The 22,064-nt window shown below is 38.3% G+C and overlaps 1 protein-coding gene across 1 annotated transcript in view; it reads left to right on the forward strand.

The window, feature by feature from the left end:
- Positions 1-22,064, forward strand: part of COL4A3 (collagen type IV alpha 3 chain) — a 56,744-nt gene that overhangs the window by 11,471 nt on the left and 23,209 nt on the right. Inside the window, exons 3-27 of the mRNA XM_066193192.1 lie at positions 2,410-2,499; positions 4,149-4,193; positions 4,659-4,703; positions 4,998-5,060; positions 5,755-5,808; positions 6,639-6,665; positions 7,242-7,319; positions 8,248-8,310; positions 8,788-8,823; positions 8,935-8,976; positions 10,382-10,459; positions 11,477-11,539; positions 11,795-11,851; positions 13,534-13,578; positions 14,981-15,034; positions 15,422-15,463; positions 16,164-16,251; positions 16,615-16,650; positions 16,987-17,151; positions 17,350-17,442; positions 18,206-18,301; positions 18,672-18,742; positions 19,930-20,118; positions 20,984-21,152; positions 21,956-22,048. Coding sequence (XP_066049289.1) covers positions 2,410-2,499; positions 4,149-4,193; positions 4,659-4,703; positions 4,998-5,060; positions 5,755-5,808; positions 6,639-6,665; positions 7,242-7,319; positions 8,248-8,310; positions 8,788-8,823; positions 8,935-8,976; positions 10,382-10,459; positions 11,477-11,539; positions 11,795-11,851; positions 13,534-13,578; positions 14,981-15,034; positions 15,422-15,463; positions 16,164-16,251; positions 16,615-16,650; positions 16,987-17,151; positions 17,350-17,442; positions 18,206-18,301; positions 18,672-18,742; positions 19,930-20,118; positions 20,984-21,152; positions 21,956-22,048 — 1,882 coding nt within the window. The remainder of the gene's footprint in view (positions 1-2,409; positions 2,500-4,148; positions 4,194-4,658; positions 4,704-4,997; positions 5,061-5,754; positions 5,809-6,638; positions 6,666-7,241; positions 7,320-8,247; positions 8,311-8,787; positions 8,824-8,934; positions 8,977-10,381; positions 10,460-11,476; positions 11,540-11,794; positions 11,852-13,533; positions 13,579-14,980; positions 15,035-15,421; positions 15,464-16,163; positions 16,252-16,614; positions 16,651-16,986; positions 17,152-17,349; positions 17,443-18,205; positions 18,302-18,671; positions 18,743-19,929; positions 20,119-20,983; positions 21,153-21,955; positions 22,049-22,064) is intronic.

The following is a 22,064-nucleotide window of genomic DNA, read 5'->3' on the forward strand; positions in this document are numbered from 1 at the left end:
CTTTCACTAACTCCTAACAAATGCCATTACCTTGGCAGCTGCTCTCCTGTTACAAATTTCATAATGCCATCAGGAGTCTCATGTTCAGTGCTTCCCTCTTTCCATCTCTGGACCCTGCCCAGCCCCCTTTGCCAGTTCCTGAAGGAAAGCTGCACACACTGGCATCAAACAGATAAAACTCTTGTAGATCAAACAGGGGATGAGATTCTGGGTCCTAATCATAAACACCTTGCCAGCAAATCCATCAGCAGTAAAAGATCCACAGCTCTGCCTGTTGCCAATAGCAGCTTGGCAGAGGCTCTGAGTGGCTTTTAGACAAACCTGAATTACACAAATGCCAAAAATTCTTTGAAACTCCTGCTCACAGTTGGAAGAACAAATGATTCACAAATGAAAGGGGCATTATTGAAGAAGTCATGGTTGCGATTTAGGCAAGCCATGAACACAGAAGTTCCCATACTAAACCTAATCAACAGATTCCAGACATCTATCTATAAAGATCTAGGATTATGATTAGTCCCACTGATTGGTCCCACCTGCTTTTAGGAAGTTGGAGAAAATTTATCTGGAAGTAAATATGTTCATTATTAAAATGTATATTAATAAGTGGGAAACGAGAATACTAATATTTTCAGTAAAATCTCCCTGTTTATGTTTCATATTCCTAGTTGGTCTAACCTGGCTTTGTCCTAAGCAGTGAAATTGAAATCAGTTGAAAACCTAGAAAAAAATAAGCTGCCCACTAAAAGAGAAATATTAATAAGAATGGACACCTGCAACTTGTCTTTATCAGTTCCATATAAATCAACTGAGCAATTTGTGGGTAAGAGTAAATCATTATTTAGACTGGTGAAGATTTTTGTGCAGAAAATCAGGATAATGGCATTAATCAACATGTTTTGATAATTATTCAGTGTTTAGAATTCTCCAACCTGAAAATCCTCTGATCTCGTTGATCTGCTAAGAAGCCAGTGTGGTTAAAATGGCCTTTTCTGCAGAGAGGGCAGTGAAGCTGGCAGGAGAGCTCACTGCTGCTCTGGATTCAGACAGCACCACATGGCTCTGGCCATGGGCAGGCACGTCGAGGAGTTTGGTTTTCCTGTGAGCTGGTACCGACCCCCCTCCAGCGGCTCATCCCGGGATAGCATTCATCCATCCTCCTATCCTGGGATGCTGCTACATGAAAGAAACGATTTTTTATAAAAAGCTATGCCGATTTATTCTATAAATCACACAGACACTTAAAAATGCAGTTCTTATTTTCATATGTGTTAAAATATTATGAGATTACATTTTATCTTGAGAGATATATATGATTACTATTTTTTAAATTTGTATTTCATTCAGAAGCTACTTAGAATCTGGTGAGTTTGTGGGATTTTGAGGAGTGAGAATTGGTGCAGGGAAAAGCCAAAATATTTTTGCTTCCCAGAGACATCTCTTGTCTCCTCTCTTGTGCATCAAATAGGATACTCAAACTTCTGCACAGCAAAATTTCACATGCTTTCTTTGTACAACTTTGTATAAAGCAATAGGAAAATTGGCTCTGAGAGAATTGATAATCCCATTCTCTCTCTCCCATGTCATGCTGTGATGTAAAAGGTGTTGACCTGGCAACACTTCACTGATGTAAAACTGAAGATGCTAAATTGCTGCTGTCTGAAGGGCTGAAAAACCTTTTCCATGAGCTTTCAGGCTTGAAGCACTATATTTAAACCAAGTTAAGATTTGGATCTTTTGTATTTAATTTAAAAAACTGAAAATGCCCCTTTTATTAGCTTAGCCTACTGTATTCTGTTTCCATAGCTTCAATTTTGTTTCCTTTACATAGTTTACTTTTTTGAATTTGATCTTAAAAAGAGAAAAAAAATCCATGAAAAAGTAATTTGGTGTCTTAATTTCTGAGATTCAGAAAAATTTAAGGTATTTGTCACATAAAGCAAGGGGGTTTTATTCTGTCTGAATGATTTTGTTGCATTTGACTCCCACTGTTTTCTTCCTTGACTTTCATGAAGAGATATTGATGGTTTGGAACTGACCTTGCTGTACAGCAGCAGTCATTATGTTTCTCAATTTGTGTTGCTAAACACAATACAGAAGTATTAACCAGGAATACAAATCAGCTGCTTTCTTAAACTTTTCATGCTGTCAGCTAACTTCTGTACTCTGCAAAATCCTGAGTACTGTCTTGTGCTCTGATAATTCAGCTGGACTTATGAGCACGTGGTGCTGTGGGGCCAAGGCAGCCCAGAGATGGACCACAAAAACAGGTCAGTGTGGACAAGGGCAGTGATCTGACACAGCGGCAGAAAGCCAAGAGGTACTGAAAGTAATGAACGCCTTAGAAGTAAGCTATCAAAGGAACAGTTCGTGGGTATTTGAAAACTTTAACTATCTTAATGTTTACAGGGTGAAAAAGGCTTTCCTGGTGCTCCAGGTCCACCTGGTCAAAGAGGCTTTCCTGGTCCAGAAGGACCTCCAGGACCACAGGGACCTAAGGTAGGTATGTATGTAAGACAGAGAGATACACACAGAGAAATGACTCTGCTTGACAGTCAAAGTTGGCTATGGCTGCGTAGACAATTGTTTTACAAACCCAAACCAATCCAAAACCTGTCTCAGAACTTCCCATTTGGTAGGGATGTTGTTTGGTCACCAGCTGCAGGGGTCATTTTGACTGCAGCATGGAGGAAGTGGCTTCAGTGACCTGAGCTTGCTTGCTTGCTTTCCTGAATGCCTAAACTGAGGCTGAATGTGGATTTTCAATAACTCCTGCCTAAGTAGGAAAAACAAAAAATGGTGCATTAAAAGCATTTTATGCCTATTTGTCTTGAGGAACAGTAATCTTGCTGTTATCAATAAATTAGGTCTGGTGAATAACTTAATTCTGTGTAAATATGGTGTGAACTCAGCCACAGTGTAAATCAGGAAGGTGCTGCCACAATCAGATTATGTCTAGGACCTGCACTAATGTGGCTACAGCACTTAACTACACCTTTGAGCAAATGGGTTTTATCGTTTTCATTTAAGTATTGTTGCATTATTGTGTCCTACCTTATTTTTACAATACTTCCTGGAAGTGACACTCGTAGATTTGATACATGTAGGCTTTTCTCTGAACTCATTGAAGTGTTTAGTATAGCATTTCCCTTCTAGTAAGTGATAATAATTCTGCAAGAGTGGCAAAAAGTAAGGCTAGTTTATCTAGCAAGAAGACCTCTGTTAGCCTGAATTGCCATGTGTTGTAGTGTGTGCCAGTTAGCCTCTCCTATCCAATGCCTCTACATTATCTGAAATGGAATATGGCCCGGGATTTTAGAAGCTATACTGTTCTTCACAGTTTCCATTTACTTTCTGGGAATGGTAAAATTTTCTTGCTAGTGCTAAAGCTCTAAGTCTCTTGAAAGAATTCCAGCAGGTTCTGTGCAGCCAGTGCAGTGTCACTGGCATTCTTTGCTGTCTTTCAGCCTTGCTCTCCCATCCTGCTTATCCCCGTTTTAGCTTGCTCCTGGTCTTCCTTTCCATGCCCCGCAGTACAGGTGACACTACATACATCTATCTGATCATTATATGGACATCACCCGTATCTGGGAACTGTCCAGCTTTATCTTCACAGGGAAGCACTTCCAGGTCTCACAGTTTGACCAAATCCATAGCAACTGCTTTCTCAACACACGTGGTTACTTGTTTTGACCTATGATGAGGTGCAGGTGTTTTTTCACTATGAGGATAGGAGGGTGGTGAGACGCTGAACAGATTCCCCATCCCCGGAAGTTCAAGGCCAAGTTGGATGAGGCTTTGAGCAACCTGTTCTAGTAGAAAGGGTCCTTGCCCATGTCAGGGAGGTTGGAACTAGAACATCTTTAAGGTCCCTTCCAACTTGAGCCGTTCTGTGATTCTATGTTTACATTCCCTGTAAACACTGGAAGGAAGGGCAAGACACCATCATTTATGCAAGTTGTAGGAAATGCTTGTTTCCTTTATTGACTGCAATAGGCCAATCATTTATTTATTTATTTATTTATATAGCTGGTTTTGTTTGCACATGTTGGTATTGATATTGAAAATATTGCATGTCCTGTTGACATTTATGTGCACTTTCTCAATTGAAATGTATTGAAAAACATTGTTTTCCATTTGTGATCTAGGGTTCTTCAGGGCTTACAGGCTTAGCTGGACCCAAAGGTATACGAGTAAGTGTTTGTATTTTAAACAATCTTACATGTATTAAATGTCATGCTAATTGCCAACTTGGTTCAATCATTTGTGAAAATAAAAGCAAAACATTATGTTTGATTTCAAAGTACGGTTAAAATTTAGGACATGGTCTATGCACAAGTATTTTTAGAACTTTGTCCTTTTTGCTGCACCTTACATCCAAAGTTGTTGCTGTATATTTAATATTTGGGTGAGCAGTGAAAAAGTCACACTAGAATACCATGAAGAGTTGTTTGGGTTTTTTTCTGTGGGCAAAACCAGTGTGTGTTACCTGTGTGTAACCATTATGCTTGGTTCACAGTCAGAAGAGTTAATGAAGTAATGATCTTTTAATAGAATCATACTTGCACTCATTCTTATTATGACTAATCAAAGAAAAATTGCCTAATGAGCTTTTGTTTAATATTCATAATATTATTTCTCTGGGTTAATATCATTAGGGAGTCGCAGGAATACCCGGATTTTCAGGTCCTCCAGGCCTTCCTGTAAGTAAAAATGAAACTGATTTAACCGTTTCTCTCTTACTTCAGTCTTCAGTGTACAATTATCCTTAGCTCAATGTGCTCACTCTAGTCTCAACATCAACATTGTCTCTGTCAATTGGCCTAGAGATAAAAATCTTGGCATCAGCAATTCTTACTCACTGTAATGATTTAAGAACACATTGTAATCTGTCAAGTCTTGTGAAACATTGCTCCAACATAAACTCTTTCAGTGTTACTGTAAGGCAATATGAATGTGCAAAAACAAAGCTTGTGTCAATTTTGTGCTTCTTTTAGGGTGAACCAGGAGCTGTTGGTCCTCCTGGGCTCCCAGGTGTTCCAGGATGCAATGGCACAAAGGTATGCTGAGTGTTCTGGAAATTGCATTTGACTGTGCTTGGGAATGGCCAAAAAGTGTTCCAAATTTCCCCCAACATACAACAACTTTGACTTGTTTTGGTTTGTGACTTTTTCATCTAGAAAAACTTGTGTCATGGGACCAGAGGAAGGAAAAGTGCTACCTTTTTGTGCAAAATAAATACTTAAATAACACATTCTAATGGCCTTTGCTAAAAGATAAGAATAATGTTTAATATTTTGGCAGATATTACTTTTTTCATTAAGTCCAGAAGACCTAATCAGTTTTGTCCAATATGTCCTTTTGTTGCAATGGGTTATGAAGGAGATAGTTAATTCATTTTATTTTGCCAATGTCTAGCTTGCAGTTGACAATTTATAAATCCTGAAAGTAATTAAGAGAAAAGGCTCAATGTTAAGTTAAAGATTTACCAGGTTTTCTTTGCATTAGGAACGAGGGAGTCAGAATGATGCCTACTACAGAAAATCATAGTGAAACTATGAATTTATCTGAACAGTCTAGGTTAGAAGTCAAGCTGCATCAAATGGAATGATCCTCTTCTAGTGAAATGTGGTGGTCGTGAACTCACAGTGTGTTTAGTGTGATAGCATAAAAAACTCCTGTAATCACATTTGCCAAAATCAGGCCAAATAATAAACCATAATATGCATTAACAATCACTGTCACTACTTTCAGGGTGACCAAGGATTTCCAGGTCCTCCAGGTCGAAGAGGTTCTCCAGGCCTTCCAGTAAGTGTAAAATTCATGACTGTGTGCATTCCCACCACATAAAGCCAGTCCCTGAAGAGTGTAAAGCCTCATGTTAGCTCATACTGGCAACAGCTGAAATCTAAATATATAGGTATCTCTATCTTATTAGTATGAAAACTCTGTGAGAAAGAGACCAAAGTTAAAAGTAATGATTTATTGTCTGCATGTTGGGCCTCAACTTCTTAGTTAATGACTCCATGAAATTCATTGACTGGAGTTGGCTGTCATAGGATACTCATGAAAATTTACCACTTATATCCCTAAAGGTGGCCAAAATGTATTTAATAGGTTGTGGCTTCAGTTCATGCCTAAGTATCTTTGAGAAAATAATGGCTTAATTAAGTCAATAAGAACCAGGAATTAAATGCAGAATTTCTCACTCTGGGTGCATTGCTTTAATCCTAGGATTTGGGTTTTGTCAATGTAGAGATGTGTTTGAAAAAGGAACTTTTAAACAAATGGAAAAAGGAATGCTGTCTTTCAAGTTCCAGTGGCTTCAAATTTAATAACTTCTAAACATGATCTTTATTTTACCAGCTCTGAGGATTTTTATTTATTAATTTATTAAGGTCAGGCTTCAAAGCTGTTCTGCCTTCACCTGTAGAGCTGTGCCTGTAAGATTGAATATTTTTTAACAATATGCCCTTTCTTCTTAAATTGAAGGCTGGCCCAGTAAACATGAACCTGGCTATGCACCTTCTCCGTGAAAATAAATCACCTGAAGAGCACCAAGCTTAGACAATATTCAGAATGTGTTATTTCAGCACTCTTTTATTTGTCTGTTTCAATATGATTGTTCTTCTTCCTAGGGAGTTGCTGGTATCAAAGGAGAGAAGGTCAGTTATTTGCATCATATTACATAAAGTATTTATTGGTTATCAACAATTTCTCCATTCATGGGAAACACAAGGTTTACCTTCCAGAAGTAGCAACCACAAAGTTTGGTGCTTCCTTTGTCCTAGTAGCTTTCACCTCAGGTGGCAAAATGGTCTATAATTTTTGAGATTACTGTTACTACTGTTACTGCATGGAATGAATTTAACACTTACAAGCACAAAAAGAACTAAGCTCCTCCCCCAAACAGTTTATGAATTCATATGGAAAGCTGCAGATGCACTAAAGCATATTTTAAAGGCATAAAAAGTAACAAAAATAAATTGAAGGCAAAGATTTTGCATGAGTAACGTAGGTACATCTGAAAAGAAGACTGCTCCTAACAGAGAACTGGAAGGCCTGCAAAATGTATGTTTGGTTTCATAAAATCTTTTTTAAAGGTAGTACTATCCATAGTGGACAGTTTCCATCATTATGCAATTCTGATGTTGCTTTTTTTCTGTACAAACTGAAGATTTGTTGCACTACAGAGTTCTACAGCATAACTTTTTTATATTTCTTTTTATTTTATTGTCCAGGGGTGCCCTGCAGAGGGATATAGCCAGGAGTATGGTGCAAAAGGTGATCCTGGATTACCAGGAATGCCTGGTCTCCAGGTAACTCAAAATAAAGGGTGGTAAGATATATATGTTTAAAAATACACAGTAATATGTATAAAAACGTTCTATATAACATGACTATGTATTAAAATTATTTTGTATTTCGCATAATTTAAGTGTATTGTTTATTTTATATAGATACAGTATTTTTTATGATTGTGTCACTGATTTCTAAACCAAAACCAGTCAGTTTGCAGGCCAGATTGCAGAAAAACAGTACTTCAGGTATGGAGAAAAACTGGTTGCAGCTCTATGAGTTTACCACTACACATATAGAATAGAATAGAATAGAATAGAATAGAATAGAATAGAATAGAATAGAATAGAATAGAATCATTCAGTTGGAAGGGACCTATAATGGCCATCAAATCCAACTGCTAAAATTCTCATTGAAGTTAAAGTTGAACAGGTTAGACCAGCTCAGCTTCTGGAGTACAAAGAATGGTCCATATTTCAAAAATTAACATTAACAGGGGAAGACAGGGCTGACATTTCTTCTGACTATTGGAATAACCAGCATTAAATTAAAAAGAAAATAAAAATGTTCAATTTTCCATTTCTTTGGAGAAAAAAAGCTTTAAAATATAGGTTTTATTGCGTAGAATATTTGAAGGTTTGAAGGCTTATGAGAGGCATTAATAGGACCATAATCCATAAATGGATTATGAGTCCACACTTCTCAGAGGACTTATGTCCTCGCTTGGCTAGTTTAGTTTTAGAACAGATGTTTTCTCATGTTTCAAGACATATGACAAACAATAAAGCTGTGAGGAAGAATTATACTTCTGTGTTCTCCTGAGATAGGAAAAGGAAATTCAGAAACAGAGCTGCTCCTCTGTTTCTTATTCAGTCCTCTGAATTTAGTGTTGTGTTTTGCTGCTAATCTTGCCAGGAGATTTATTCCTGTTTCCTTTTTTATATGCAGGGTGCCCAGGGTGCTCAAGGATATCCTGGGGAACTTGGACCACAGGGCCCTCCAGGACCTTTAGTATGAATTTATGTCTCACTTGTTACTTTGACCTTTGATTTTCCCTAAACCCTATGGAATTAACAGACACAAGTACTTGACTCTCCCAGACTCATTTGAGGTCTAGACACATGTATGTGAAAACTGTGTTCTTCTGCACAAATCTGATTTTTTTTCAGTTCCTTTGATTATTTTTATGCATGATAATTTGTATATTTTTAGAAGCATCCCTTGTCCATGAAGGCATGAATTTTAATTTTCAAATGACTACCCATTAGTTCACTCTACATACTAATATGCACAACACTGATAGATGTATATGTTTACAGCAAGACTGTGTAAACAATCTGTCACCCACTGGCAATGACTTGCAGTTCAAAAGGTGGAAGAAGGAGTCAAAATATTATATAAGTTCTGTGAAAGTTGAGTACTTCAAAACACCTGTGTCAGAGAAAAAGATGGTGTTTTAGCTGAGGATTTTTGTTTTCCTTTTTCTAGGGCATGCCAGGGAAGCCAGGACCTCCTGGACCTAAGGTAGTCTCAGATTGGTAATAAAAATAAAAACTTCTGTTATGTGTAACATAAATTAACCCATGTTTAAGTGTTTGTAAAATAAATAAATAACATTAGGGGATTTCTTTTCAGGGTCTTATGGGACTGAAAGTAATAGGAGCCAAAGGAAGAAAGGTAATTTTATTAAAAGCTTTAAGCATTTTATAAGCTTTGTTTCTGTTTTCTGCATTTTCTGATACTCTATGGTGAAATGTTTGGGAAAGTAAGTACTGTGAAATGCAAATATTCATTATATATGTGGGAGTCTTTTGTTGAAAACTGGAAACATGGCAATGCTAAGGTCAAAATGTTTTCACATAAGAGCCAGTGATACAAATGTCTAGACAGAAGATTAGACACTGAAGAGAAGCCAGTAATTAATATTTACTAACACATAGCATTAAATTATTATATATAATTAGTGTAGTGCTCCTAAATACTTATCTAAGCAGATAAACCTTGGTAAATATATAGCATTTGTAGCATTTGTAGTCTCACGACTTCTGGCCAATGTACTTTCAGTGTCAGCCCATGTCATGGGAGAAAAACTCCAGAATCTGAATAAAAAATTGGATAAATTTGTCTTTCCTGTTCTTCTTTGCATTCCATGTAACCTTAAAACAGGAATTACTGCAAATGCCCTCATTGTCTCTCAGCACCCAGCCTGCAGCTGCAGGAGCAGTGTAGTCAATGTAAATACCCTTGCAAGAAGTCAGGGTGTCTCACAGTTCTGCTGATTGACCTGTACAGTTGCAGCTTTGATTGGTTTAAGCGTTGTAATAACTACCAGGAATGTGCTAGGAGTTTCTTGGGGGAAAAAAATGCCTATTGATCTTGTTTTTCTTTAGCAGTAGCTCAGGTGACCGTGGAACATCTTGTTTCCGTACGAAAGGGCAACACATTCTTGGTTTTTTGCTGCAAATTTGTGCAAAAGCATTCCACTGGCTTAAAATCACTGGAAATTGTGGATATTATTTTGTTGAGCTCCACAGGAAAGATCACATTGAGGACTTTCCTTGTTCAGAAAGATCTTCAATGAAAAAGTGCACTTCACTACTAATGTTGTCAGTTAAGGACACGTGGAACCTTGTTTTGTCTGTTAGCACCATGATGCTGTGATCTCCCTGGAATACCCAGACTGCAGTTTGGAGGATGTCACCGAAGACAGTTCATGTAATTTACTGATTGACAAAATTTAGAGAGAAATATTGTAGTCAAGGAGATATTTTTACTTGATTTAGAGTGAAAACAGTTATGTAACAAACAAAAAGCATTAAGAATTTAAATTGTTTCTAGAAACTCTAAAGGAAATCAGCATATTCATTTTTATATTAATCAGCTAGGGGAAGGTTAAATCTTCCATCTATCTTTTTTACTGTAATACAAATAGCGAGCAAAGGCAAAGGGAAGTGTTAACTGGATTAATGGCTGAGTGTAATGACAGAAGAATTTTCACAATATCTAAGGTATAGCTGTAGTAATTTGCAGTAACAAAAACACACTGCTTATAATTTGCTCTATTTTTGTTTTTTCTTTCAAGGGTGACACTGGGTTAACTGGACCCCCTGGGCCCCCAGGAACTGTTATTGTGACATTAAGCGGACCAGACAACGTGACGGTCAGTTGTTAAATATCACATTCAGACCAGCCATCTGACTAGGTTTTACTTTGAAAGGATGTTTTCTTCTTCACTGCTCTGATAACATTTCCTTCTACCCATCCTAGTATTTCTCAGACTTGCTTATTTGGATTCTAAGCTCTCTTAGACTGTCTGTGTAGAGCCAGCTCAGCTGAGTCTGTGTGCTCACGTGCACATCTGCACATGCCAATGCAATGCTTCTTACTTACCAGCATCCCACCTGCTGGGGATCTCTGAGTACATGAAGATGAATCACTTCTGCTTCACCAAATCCACTTGGATGTTCTGAATGGCTACCAAAGCCACAGCTCAGTTGACCTCTGGGCCTTGGCACTGAGAATGTCAGACTCAGAGCTGCCAGAGTTTCACAAAAGCTTACCGTATGTTCATGTACATTTTGTAGTTTGTTTTCTCATTAATTTTACTGAAACATGAGTAATCATGGAAAGTGTTGGAAAGACTATAAATACGGAAGGAAATTGGCTGATTCGGCTTTAAGTATTGCTTTGTGAATTAAAATTCTTGCATTGTATCCTTATGTAGAAATTAAACAGCAGTGGTCCAGTGGTGCTACACTGTAGCAGAATCTAGTTTTGTACCCACAGAGACCAGGATGCCATAGGTAGCCACTGCAATTATGTCTTGAAAGTAACTCTAGCTCCAGTGAAGTAACTAAGGTTTATTTGGGCTTTTGCTTGTTTCTTGTTGCCATTTGTGGGGATATTTACTACAGACCCTTTGCATACAATCATAAAGGTAGGTTGCTTTGACCTAGCTCTATTGTGAAATGTGCAGAAACAGTTTCTTTTTCAAAAATCACAGACTTAGGTTAGAGCACTGATGTGAAGTTTCTGTTTCTAAGTCAGTTGAGTAGAACCATCTCTGCTCAGACTCTTGATGGTGACATAAGCATTTCTCATTTGTAGAACCAGACTGAAATGTTAAGCATAGAAAAATCCAAGACACCACAGTAAGCTCTTCTTTTCTGTGTAATAGGACTTGAAAGGAGAAAAAGGAGAAAAAGGATCCAGAGGACCCCCAGGGCCAATGGGGTTTACAGTAAGTGACCAGAAGTAAAACCCTTAAATCCAGATGCTCAGGCAGCATCACCTAATAAATGCTATGCTTTAAAGACCAGTATTTACACTAATTATTTCAACCTTTACTGACAAAAATAGAACTAATGAATAGAATAAAATACCTATTAATAGCATTCCAACTGTAGTTTTTAAAAGATAAAATATTATAAATATATATTTTACTCAGAAAATGTGAGTTTCAAAGCATGAGTATCTCAGTGTGGTTTTGTTCCAGGGGCCGGTTGGTGATTCTCAAAGTGAAAAGGGTGACCGAGGAGAACCAGGAGCACAGGTGTGTGCAAACAGTTGAATACATACGTGTTAGTCCTTTCTGAAAAACAGTTTTGAACTAGTGTTGCTGTCCAGTTTTTGTCTCATTGCTACTCAGAGCAAATTGCTTAGATTCAAAAGCTCTTTCCTGCAGTAAACTAGACAAGAGCTGGAAGTGAAGTGACTGTACTTACTTGAGTACTTGGAGTGAAGGTCAGTTGATTGTGAGTACACTTCTGGTTTTTTCTATAAAGGTTCTCCAGTTAAAACTTAATTAAAAAGTGCTCAGCTGGACATGTACTGGCTTTATAGTGCAAGGGTATAAGTAGAAAACACCAGGTTTACTTAAGGCAGCAGACTTAAAATTAGTTTGTTCAACCAGCAGCTGTGTGGAGACATGAAGAAAGTTGCCTATGAGTTACTTCATTAACAGCATAGTATATGAGAAAATATTTATTTAAAAAAACATGGATATTAAAATATAATTTACCTGATTTTTTAAAGACAATTAAGGGAAAGCTATTATTTTCATTCAAATGCCTTTCCAACTTTCAGATAAAAACTAATCAGTGACAGATGCAAGGTCTTAGTAACTAAAACTACTAATCATAACAAATTATTGATGTATAATCAGGGGAGAACTCTAAAATAGTCCAAAAAATCAAAATGTTTTGTGACATTTTCTGAATAGGGATTTTGAATACATTAGGAAAGCAATACTAAGAAAAATAATTTTCACAAAAAATAATTCAAAAATATTATTTTTTCAAAAACTAAATATTTCATTCAGTCCAAATGTGTGTATTTTTGAAACGTCTCTCATACTTCTTGGGGTTGCAATACATTTTCTTCCACAAGGAAAGATAGCAAGACAAGACCCTGGTACTACCTGAGGACTGTTCTTTCTTCAATTGTACGGTGCTGTCAGAGAGCAACATGATTGTAATTTTTATTATTCCTATACATAATGAAAATTTCAATTTGAGTGACTAGTGTGAAGTTCTATAAGTTCTTGCTCTCCAACATGTGTTATTAATCCTCCATCTTCTGTGTTTCTTCCACATTGTCTGCTGTTCTCAAAAGCCTTGTTCTGTCATGCAGTATTTTTTTAGAACTCTTCTTAATCGACTCCTCCGTGTGGAGGAGCTGGTGAAGCACCCTTGCTTTTTTTGTGTATTGATGTTGGAGAATGCTAAGGAGGTATTGTTAAGACATTGATTGATTAACTGTTCTAAAAAGACAACAATACATTTTTTTGAAATTGAAATTACATCAGTGAGCACAAAATATCAAATTGCTGTGAATTTTGCATTCTAGGAAAAAAAAATTGCATTATTTTGTGTGAGTTTTGAGCTTGTGGGGCCATCATTCCATTCACCTTCTTATCTTTTAAGTTCTGACGTCTTTTTGCTGTTTGCTGATTTTTCACCAAGCTTTCTGCACTTGCCTGGCACTTTGTACTGTTGGAATCTGGCACAAATAATCCTCCACAGGAGGAGGAATGTCAATGGAATATCTTACTACCTGTTTTGTAGAGTTTTAATAACTTTAGTTATGATTAATGAATACTTTAAAATAAACTTAATGGCTTTTTACAGTTTACACAGTTTACAGTTATGTGCACAGCATTGAGTTGCTATGCTCTTTGACTGCAATATCCTCACTTTAATTTTTTAAATTTTATTTTACATTTTTCCTATGTAGGGAAAGCCTGGAAAAGAAGGTGCCCCAGGTCCACCTGGCTTACCGGTAATGAAGGAAGTCTTTTAACTGTTTCCTAAGTGATAGTCATCTCTTTGTGACAATTCTATCTTCCTGTCACAGCCTTTTTCTCATAGTGGAGTGTATTTCAAAATGTTGACTTGCATGCACTGAAACATTTCCTTCATGCAGCTGGCCTTGGAACATACACGTCCTCACAGATTTATGTGCAGGAGACAGAGGCTCAGTTCATAGATGTCATAGTTTCTGTATCAAATAAAAAGACCTGTTGCTTGCTGGTGACTGTCTAATGAGTGTGAGACACACTCCAAGTTAAGCAAAATGAATTCTACTGAGTTTTTTCTGGTTAGTCACATTGAAATTTTTGTTAAAAAGTTGTACCTTCTCTTTAACATAAATTGAGAAGACAAATGAATAATTTTTATTCACTAGGGTCAAAGACATTGTTTTACGAAGAGAAGTTATTGTCAGGGTCATGGCTGTCTTGGCCTGAAACAAGATGACTAATAGCTATTAAACTATAATTTTTTCAACATATAGTTCGTAAAATTTGCTATTTTAGAAGCAGAATAGTCTCATTTGTATACTAATTTTAAAGTTGGAGTTGTTCAAATGTGTTTGAAATACTGTGTTCAGTTGCTTAAATATCAGTTCTTTTTACTTCATCTCTACTTTCACAACATCATTAGAATCTCAGTGACCTTATAAATATCTTACCAAAATCCTTACTGCCAGAATAGCCAATTGCACATGTATCTTCTATAACATCATCTTTGTCATGCTAATGACCTTCACAGGAAGCCTAAACACATTCCAGTCTGACAAAGAACACTGAATGACTGGCCACAAAGCTCTACTGCCTCAGCTAACAGAAAGAAAACACTCTGTCATGACAAAGACATTGCTCTGTTCCGATTTCAGCTTTACTCACTAGCAGTGCATTCAACTGCACAAGCCTCCAAGAAGTCCCTCTCCCTTGCCTGTATCCACTTGCAGAAGCCTTAGTCTGCACTGTTTTTCCTCCTGGTGCTGCTGGCACTTCTTGAGATCAGCACCATCCTGCAGACTGAGCGGGTTCTGGGGAAGGGTGTTGAATGGGAGAATCTTGCATTGTGTCCCATTTATTTCAGAAATAGGTTGCAGAGGGAGAACGGATGGGAGACTCCTACACTTGTGCCATGCAGAGCAGCTTCCCCTTGGGAGTGTTGGAGTGTGCTGTAATAAATGCAGGTTTGGACGGGACACCTGCAGCTTTTCCTACAGACATGGAGCTGTACCTCAAACTGGGTCTTTCACTGCAGTGTCTTCTTCTGAGCAAGTTGCATTCACTTTGCCATCACCATGAAAGATTAAAGCTTTACATTTTAAATTTTACGGTTGGCAGTGCAAAAATATTAGTCCTTATAAAATTGTGTATTGTCACCTGCAGGGACAAAAGGGTGAACAGGGCAAGCCAGGACTGGCTGGAAGGCAAGGTGCTAAGGTATTGTCCAATGGTTTTGTTATTGCTTTTGAGGATGAGGATAAGAAATGTTTGGGGGTTATTATATAATTTTATTTATCACTGTGTATAGTATGTTTCACTTGGCCTAAGAGATGACAAGTAAGGGTATCATGGATTAGGGAATGGATCAGCTGAAACAAACCATGTATTTGAACTGGTGTCCATCTATGTCCGCTGATGAGTTCCTGTAGGTTTGGGTGTATGCAGCTGAATTGTTGTGTAAGGAACAGTGATGGGGTGGTGAAGGACTGGTCAGGAACAGTTGTTTTTCTTTAATATTTTGAGCAATGTACTGAAGTAACAGTGGGTAAATGTCATTCCATATACTGTTTTAATAAAAAAACCTATCTCTGTTCTCTGATGAAGGGGATGAAAGGAAACCCTGGACCACCTGGAGCTTGTGGTCGAGTAAGTGTAAATTACCTTCATAAATCATTTTTCTAAAACATTAGAATAAAAATAATCCAAATTGTTTGCATGAGGCAATACTGGATGTCCTGTGATGCTCTAATCACGCATGGCTTTCACAAAATGCAGATATTGCTGGGATTCTCACACAGATGAGATCTTCCTTCATATGGAATTTTATACAGTATCTGTGCCTGCTTAGACCTCACCTGGATCCACCAATTTTGGCAGGAGATTGGACTGCCAAAGAACAGTTACAAAAATTCACAGGAGTTAATATTTAAACCAATTTCTAATCACTTCAGAACAGGGGACCTTAATGTTAAAATCCTAAGAACACCCCTTAAAGAAAGCAAGAGTTGATATGAGTACAATTTCCCTGTCTAGTCATGCTGTCTCCCTAGTGGCTTTCCTAAAGGCTCCATGTGCACCTAGTGGAACCCTTCTGCACCTAGTGGAACCCTTCTGCCTAAATTGTTCAGAAGAAATAGATTTGTAAAAAGCTGAAGGGTTTGTGATAATGACAGAGTACTAAAAAACCACTGCTGCTAATAACAGCTATGATTTCATTTCTGGTTGCTTGTAATTAGTAAGGTCTTGTGGTGTCAGAACATCAAAACTATGAATGAGATTCAGTGTGAGATACTGTGCTTCTCTCTTCATTCTTGCAACTCTCTTTTCTTACCACCCTTCTCTTGAGACGGAGTATTACGATTACGTGGTTGGTGAAAAAGGGGATGAGGGACCCCCCGGACCTCCAGGACCAAAAGGTCAACGTGGCATGCCTGGTGAGTAGGACATCAAAACTATAATCCTGTAGCAAGAACAGTCCACTCAAAGGGCTTATTGCAAACTACATTTTGAGCAACTTTCTTCTGCCTTTAAAAGAATATTTCCTAAACTCACATCTAATTGCTGACTTAATATGTGTCCCGAGACTTTGATTTATAGCATTATTTATCCTTAAAAATAATTGCCAGTATGCAACAGTCGTATGAGTGGTAGATGCCTACTCAGGCAAAACAAAGTTCTTATTTTAACTTCTAAGCTTAAAATGCAAAAGACAAAAGGTTGTATTCGATGCTATTGAATAGTGACTTTGTAGAGTATAGAGTGGTTTAACTCAAGTTTTTAATATCTTGATTTTGCAGGGCCACAGGGTCCTCCTGGAGCTGCTGGTAGACCAGGTATATGCAATAGTAAAATACACTGTTCTTTCTGTCTGTTGCACTGAATAGGCTTTGTCAAATATTAATTTCTTTAATATTTAAGATTTTAAAAATATCTCTAAGTGCTAAAATATTGTCACTCAAGAGCTCTGATGGGTCATGTACATAGGTTAAAGATAATTTTTAAATGTCTGTAGATTTTCACTTTGATTAATATATTTCAAGATAAAAAAGATTTGTGGAATGAACTCGGTGTTCTGTCACTTTGTCACTCATCCAACTGAGTACTTACTTAGCTTTGAAATGCCATTTTTTCTTTAACTCTGTTTTTGTATTTTTTTCCCCTTTGGTTAGGTGTGTCAAGACCTGGTCTGAGAGGTCCCCCAGGATTTCCTGGGCCAAAAGGAACAAAAGGAGAGAAAGGACAAACTGGCTTGTGTATTGTAGGCCCTCCAGGGCTGCCTGGTATTGCTGGCAGGCCTGGTTCTGTTGGATTACCAGGTCCTCCAGGAGAACCAGGTATTTCTAGTTGCAGGTGTTTTGGGTTTTTCCAGGTAGCTCTCTCTTTTAAATGAATTGTTGAATATCTCAAGTTGGAAGGGATAAGGATCAGAATACTGTCTTGAGCTCATCCTTGCAACTTTTTTCTCCCTTAGCAAGTAGAGAATTGTCTGAATAATCTGTGATGTAATGGTGCCATGCTCATTTCATTAACAGGTAGAGTAACATTTGGAACTGGCCTACCAGGACTTCCTGGAGAGCCAGGGTGTAGAGGACCCCCAGGACCTCCAGGGGATACTGGCATGAGAGGTCAGTTTCAGATAACTGTCACTCAGAAGTAGATGGTACAATCCTGTAATCTTCGTGGATCCTCATTAGATTTTTTTTTTTTCAATTTAATTTACCTCTTAAGTCATTTGCTGAGTTCAAAGTTTTAAGAACATTCATTAGGGATAGTGAGATGTCTTCCTCCCTTTAAATCAACTAAAAGAGCGGTGATGTGCCAGTGCTGCACAGCAGTTGTACAAAATTGTGACAGGGTGCTGATCTTCTCTGGAACAAACAGTTACTGCAGTTTGGCATGGCTTTGTACTCTCCTGTTGTTATGTTCTTGCTGACAGTTCGTCTCCGAAAGAATCTGCAACTTCTACCCACAGGAGCTGCTGAGTCTCTTTGCCCTTTGCTTGTCATTAGAATGACCCTGAATGTTACAGAGCTCTGTTAGTTGGAAGCGTATGTCCCTTACTTCTTTTGAGAGAATTTGGCTTGTTAGCAGAGTGACTGTATCCAAATTATTTGCTAAAACTTGACTTGAAAAAATCAAGAGTTTTAAACCAAATTTTTCTGACCTTTCAATTAATTGTACTCAGTTCTGATTGACTTTCTGACCAGAGGTGATTTAGTACTGTGTTGGAAGTGATCTTCCAACGAAACTAAGGTGAAATTAAGTGATCTTCCAAGGAATTCTACCACTCCTGGCCAAAAAGTATTAGCTCTAACAAACTAAGTAGCACATTAGTCGAGCTTGAAAATTACTTGCTGTAGAGCAACTAATGATTTCTTTTCATTCTAGGGGATGATGCTCTTGTGTGTACTGACTGTAGCTACATTCCGGGAGTGCCTGGTCTGCCTGGTTCTCCTGGGCCTCGTGGTCAGGATGGCATGCCTGGTAAATTATCTTGTTCCTAACAGGATAGTAGGAGTGCAAATGATTTTGCTTTTAGCATGAGAATCAGGTGTGGGCATGTCTGCAGCCTGCAGTTCTTGAGCTTGCCCTGAGGTGGTGGTGAGTGTGAGAGCCTGGTGCAGCTCCCTCTGCTGATATGAGCACAAGTCCTAAAAGATCAGAGCTCAGAGTGCTGATAGGCTTCAGGTGCAGACTGAAGCCAGCTCAGTCGATGAGTAGTCAATGTAACAAGAGAAATATTGAATGCTGGGTGCAGTTATTGGAGCTTGTCAAAATCCATGTCCTTGTTTTCATTTTTCTTTACAAAATATAGCAGTATTACTGTTACAAAATATTACTGTTTCTTTTGCAGGTAGAGAAGGAACAACAGGTCCAAAAGGTTCTCCAGGTTCTCCAGGAGCACCAGGGTTTCCAGGGGCTCAAGTAAGACTGGTTTTTCAGATAAACATTCAGATTTCACAGGGATTATTTCAGAGAAATCTCATGACTAGTGTTACATGTAGTGTCATATTGGGCGATCTCAACAGGTTTTTTCCTGTAGTAATGAATGTGTCAGCATGGGAGGCAAGGCAGAGAATGTGATGTATGGCTTACACAGCTTTACCTGAGCCTGGTTGCTCAGTGCAGCAAGTTGGCCCAGCAGTGAGGCAGGTAAATAAATACCTGTGTGATTAACCTGTGCTGCATTTTGTGGTGCTGAGACTGCTTGTTCTGTCTGGTATGGGTAGTCTATAATTCCTTTATATAATTCAATAATCATGGCAGTGTCCGTAAAGCATATGTAGATTTTTGTGTGCTGTGATCTTTGTCAGACTTCTTACTTCACTTGTTTCCAGCATACTCAGGAGTCCTAAAGCCCCAGAGCTGCAGAGAAAATGGCTTCTCATCATACCCTCTTTCAGGGGTGCAAAGGACACTCCCTCCTAGGAAATGTTATGAAGAGGGAAGTCTGCCACCTGCTGCCACACACATGTCATTTGGCTGTGCTGACTTGTGCTGTAGTAGTAATGATTTGTGGGAAAGTACAGCCAGTGCTGTCCAATAAAAACCCGTGCACAAGTATTCATTGTGGTGGTAGCTATACAGATGCAGAATGAGTCTGCTGACAGGCTTTGCCAGGAGCCCCCTAAGAGCTCATGAGCCCAAGATCCCTAGGGCCCAGTGTGCTTTCAGCAGGGATAGTGTACCCACTTTGTAACCTGTGGGGAAGAGAAGGGAGAGGGAAGTTAACTCTGAACAGAGGCAGTTATGGCACTTCGAGTGGCCCTGGGGAAATATTCCCATGTGGAATATTTCACATGGGAATATATAACTAGGAGAAATATATAACTAGGTCTTAAAGTCCTTCTTTTTGTGCCATGATCTTACCCATTAAATTATGCTACATTATTCTCGCTTGTAGTAGCACAAATGAAATGTTAGTCTTGTCAAAAGAAGTAAAGGCAGGATGAAAAGACATAAAAACCCAAAACCCTGCGTGTTGAATTATGCTATTACAGAGAATAAGAATGAGAACAGGGAGAACCCCTCTGAGGTATTTAAGAAAAAGAAAACTTGAAAACAGATGACATACATCTAGCACTGAAATTCTTTTGATAACTCTATTCTAGGGACCTCCAGGTTTTAGAGGAGATCAAGGACGTAAAGGATCAAAAGGTGAGCCAGGATATGTATATCCAGAAGGGCCAAAAGGTGAACGAGGAGACCCAGGAGCCAGGGGAGACAAAGGAAGAAGAGGTTCAAGTGGATTTCTGGGAAGACCTGGCCCTAAAGGATCCAAGGGTTTTAAAGGTGAAGAGGTGGGTGTGCACTTTTTGCAATTACTATGTAAGTCATGTAAACCTAAGTCAGTATTTTGTCTTGTACAACAATCTGTTCAGTCTATTTAGATATTTCAGCTTAATATCCCCTACCTGACTGAGGGTACTGTCCTCAACTGTAACAACCATATACATGAATGAAGCAAAGGAAATATTCTGATGTAATACCAGAGAGGGATGAGGCCAGTGCAGGTACACATTGCTGAAAAACCTCAGCAGTCTAGTAAGGTGTTAGTTTGGATATTGATACTGGAGCACTTTGTTGGATTTCTGTGATGGATAAGATCTTCTAAAAGTATTTTCCTTACTACTTATAATGCTTAATAATTCAGATACTTTGTGTTCAGTTTTTATGAGTTAATCTTCAGTAAGAACTGACCATGAAACTAGAATGGTTACAGCAGAGCTTAGCAGGAACAAAAACTAACAATTATTGTTGTATTACGTTGGCTTAGAAGCTGTTAACATTATTCAGATATAACTGTCTCTAAAATCGACTCCACAGTACACAAGGAGAGTCAGAGTGAGGTAGGTTTGAGTTTTTTGCCAAATGTTTTCTAGAACAGTAGGAAAGTGTACAGTGCCACAACACAGTGATTGGAAAAAATCAAGCAATTGTATTTATTTGTAGTATTTCCCTCTCAATAGCCCTCTCTTTGTAACCATCGATATTCAAATTTATATTAATTTAATCACAGGTAAATAAGAGAAAAAATATTTCTTAAACTATCAGAGTTACTCTGCTACTAAAATAACACAAGATTATAGTCAGTGAAATGGGCATTTTGTTAAGAAAGCTGGTGTGGAAAACAAGTAATGCTTGGTATACACATGTAATCATTAGGGATTGGCTGGATCAAAAGGAGATAGAGGACTACCTGGATTGCCTGGTAGACTTGGGCTTCCTGGAGAAATGGGGCTTCCTGGACTGCCAGGTTATGGACCACAAGGAGTAAGAGGTTTTAAAGGCTCTAAAGGAATACCTGGACCACCTGGATTACCTGGAGAAGCTGGTTTGTAACTTCCCTGTTTTACTGTGTTTTACCTATGTTAAGGAGTACTTGGTTAAAATTGCAGAGATAGATAGATTGAAATCAAAGACTTAATTTATGAAACATGGGAAACTTCCTCTTGCCATGGGACTTCCAACAGCGTTGTCCCAACTTTCGTATGTCTGAAGATAGTAGTGAAAGTCTTAGGGTGATAAGATAATTGAGGTTGGAAGGGATTCTGTGCAGTCTGAACTTCACCTCAGCACAGGGACAGCTATGATATCAGACCGAGTCACTCAAGGCATTATCCAGTTGGCCCTTGAAAACCACCAAGGACAAAGACAGCACATTATCTCTGGGCCATGTGTTCCAGTGCTTGACACTGTGGAAACACAAACTATTCAAATATGCAACCAGTCGTCACCGTTAGTGTAATCTAAGCAGGGTTAAATATAAGGGGAATAATAATTTTTGAGTGCTGGAAACATATTTGTGGAAGAAAACTCAGCTGTGTGGCAGAAATAGTCAAGCTTGCTTAAAGGTATTGTCCACTGAGCCTTTATGACTTGGAGTTGAAGATTTAAGCACTTCTCAGTTGCATCATTTTCCTGGTGACTTTGTGCTTCTTTTTCTGGGTCTCTACTAGACTGCAGGAGGGCTGAGAGGAAGACTGCAGGTGTCAATAAAATGATTTTACTTACTTAAGGCAGGATGTGACATTTTTGATTTTTCAAAACGCGTTGGAGTTTCAGAAATTTGGCATATTTTTCAGAAATATGCCAAACTATATGCCTTTGTAATATTTTATAATGTATTTGCTGAAGGTCTGAAAGGAGAGACCAGAAGGGCAACTCCATTACCTGCATTGCCAGGACCTCAAGGACCACATGGTTTCCCTGGACCCCCAGGAGTGCCTGGTGAGTACAGCACTAA

Source organism: Chamaea fasciata, unplaced genomic scaffold (genome assembly GCF_029207755.1).
Source record: "Chamaea fasciata isolate MVZ Bird 193981 ecotype frontalis unplaced genomic scaffold, bChaFas1.0.hap1 SCAF_11, whole genome shotgun sequence".
In the NCBI taxonomy this organism is placed as follows: Eukaryota; Metazoa; Chordata; class Aves; order Passeriformes; family Sylviidae; genus Chamaea; species Chamaea fasciata.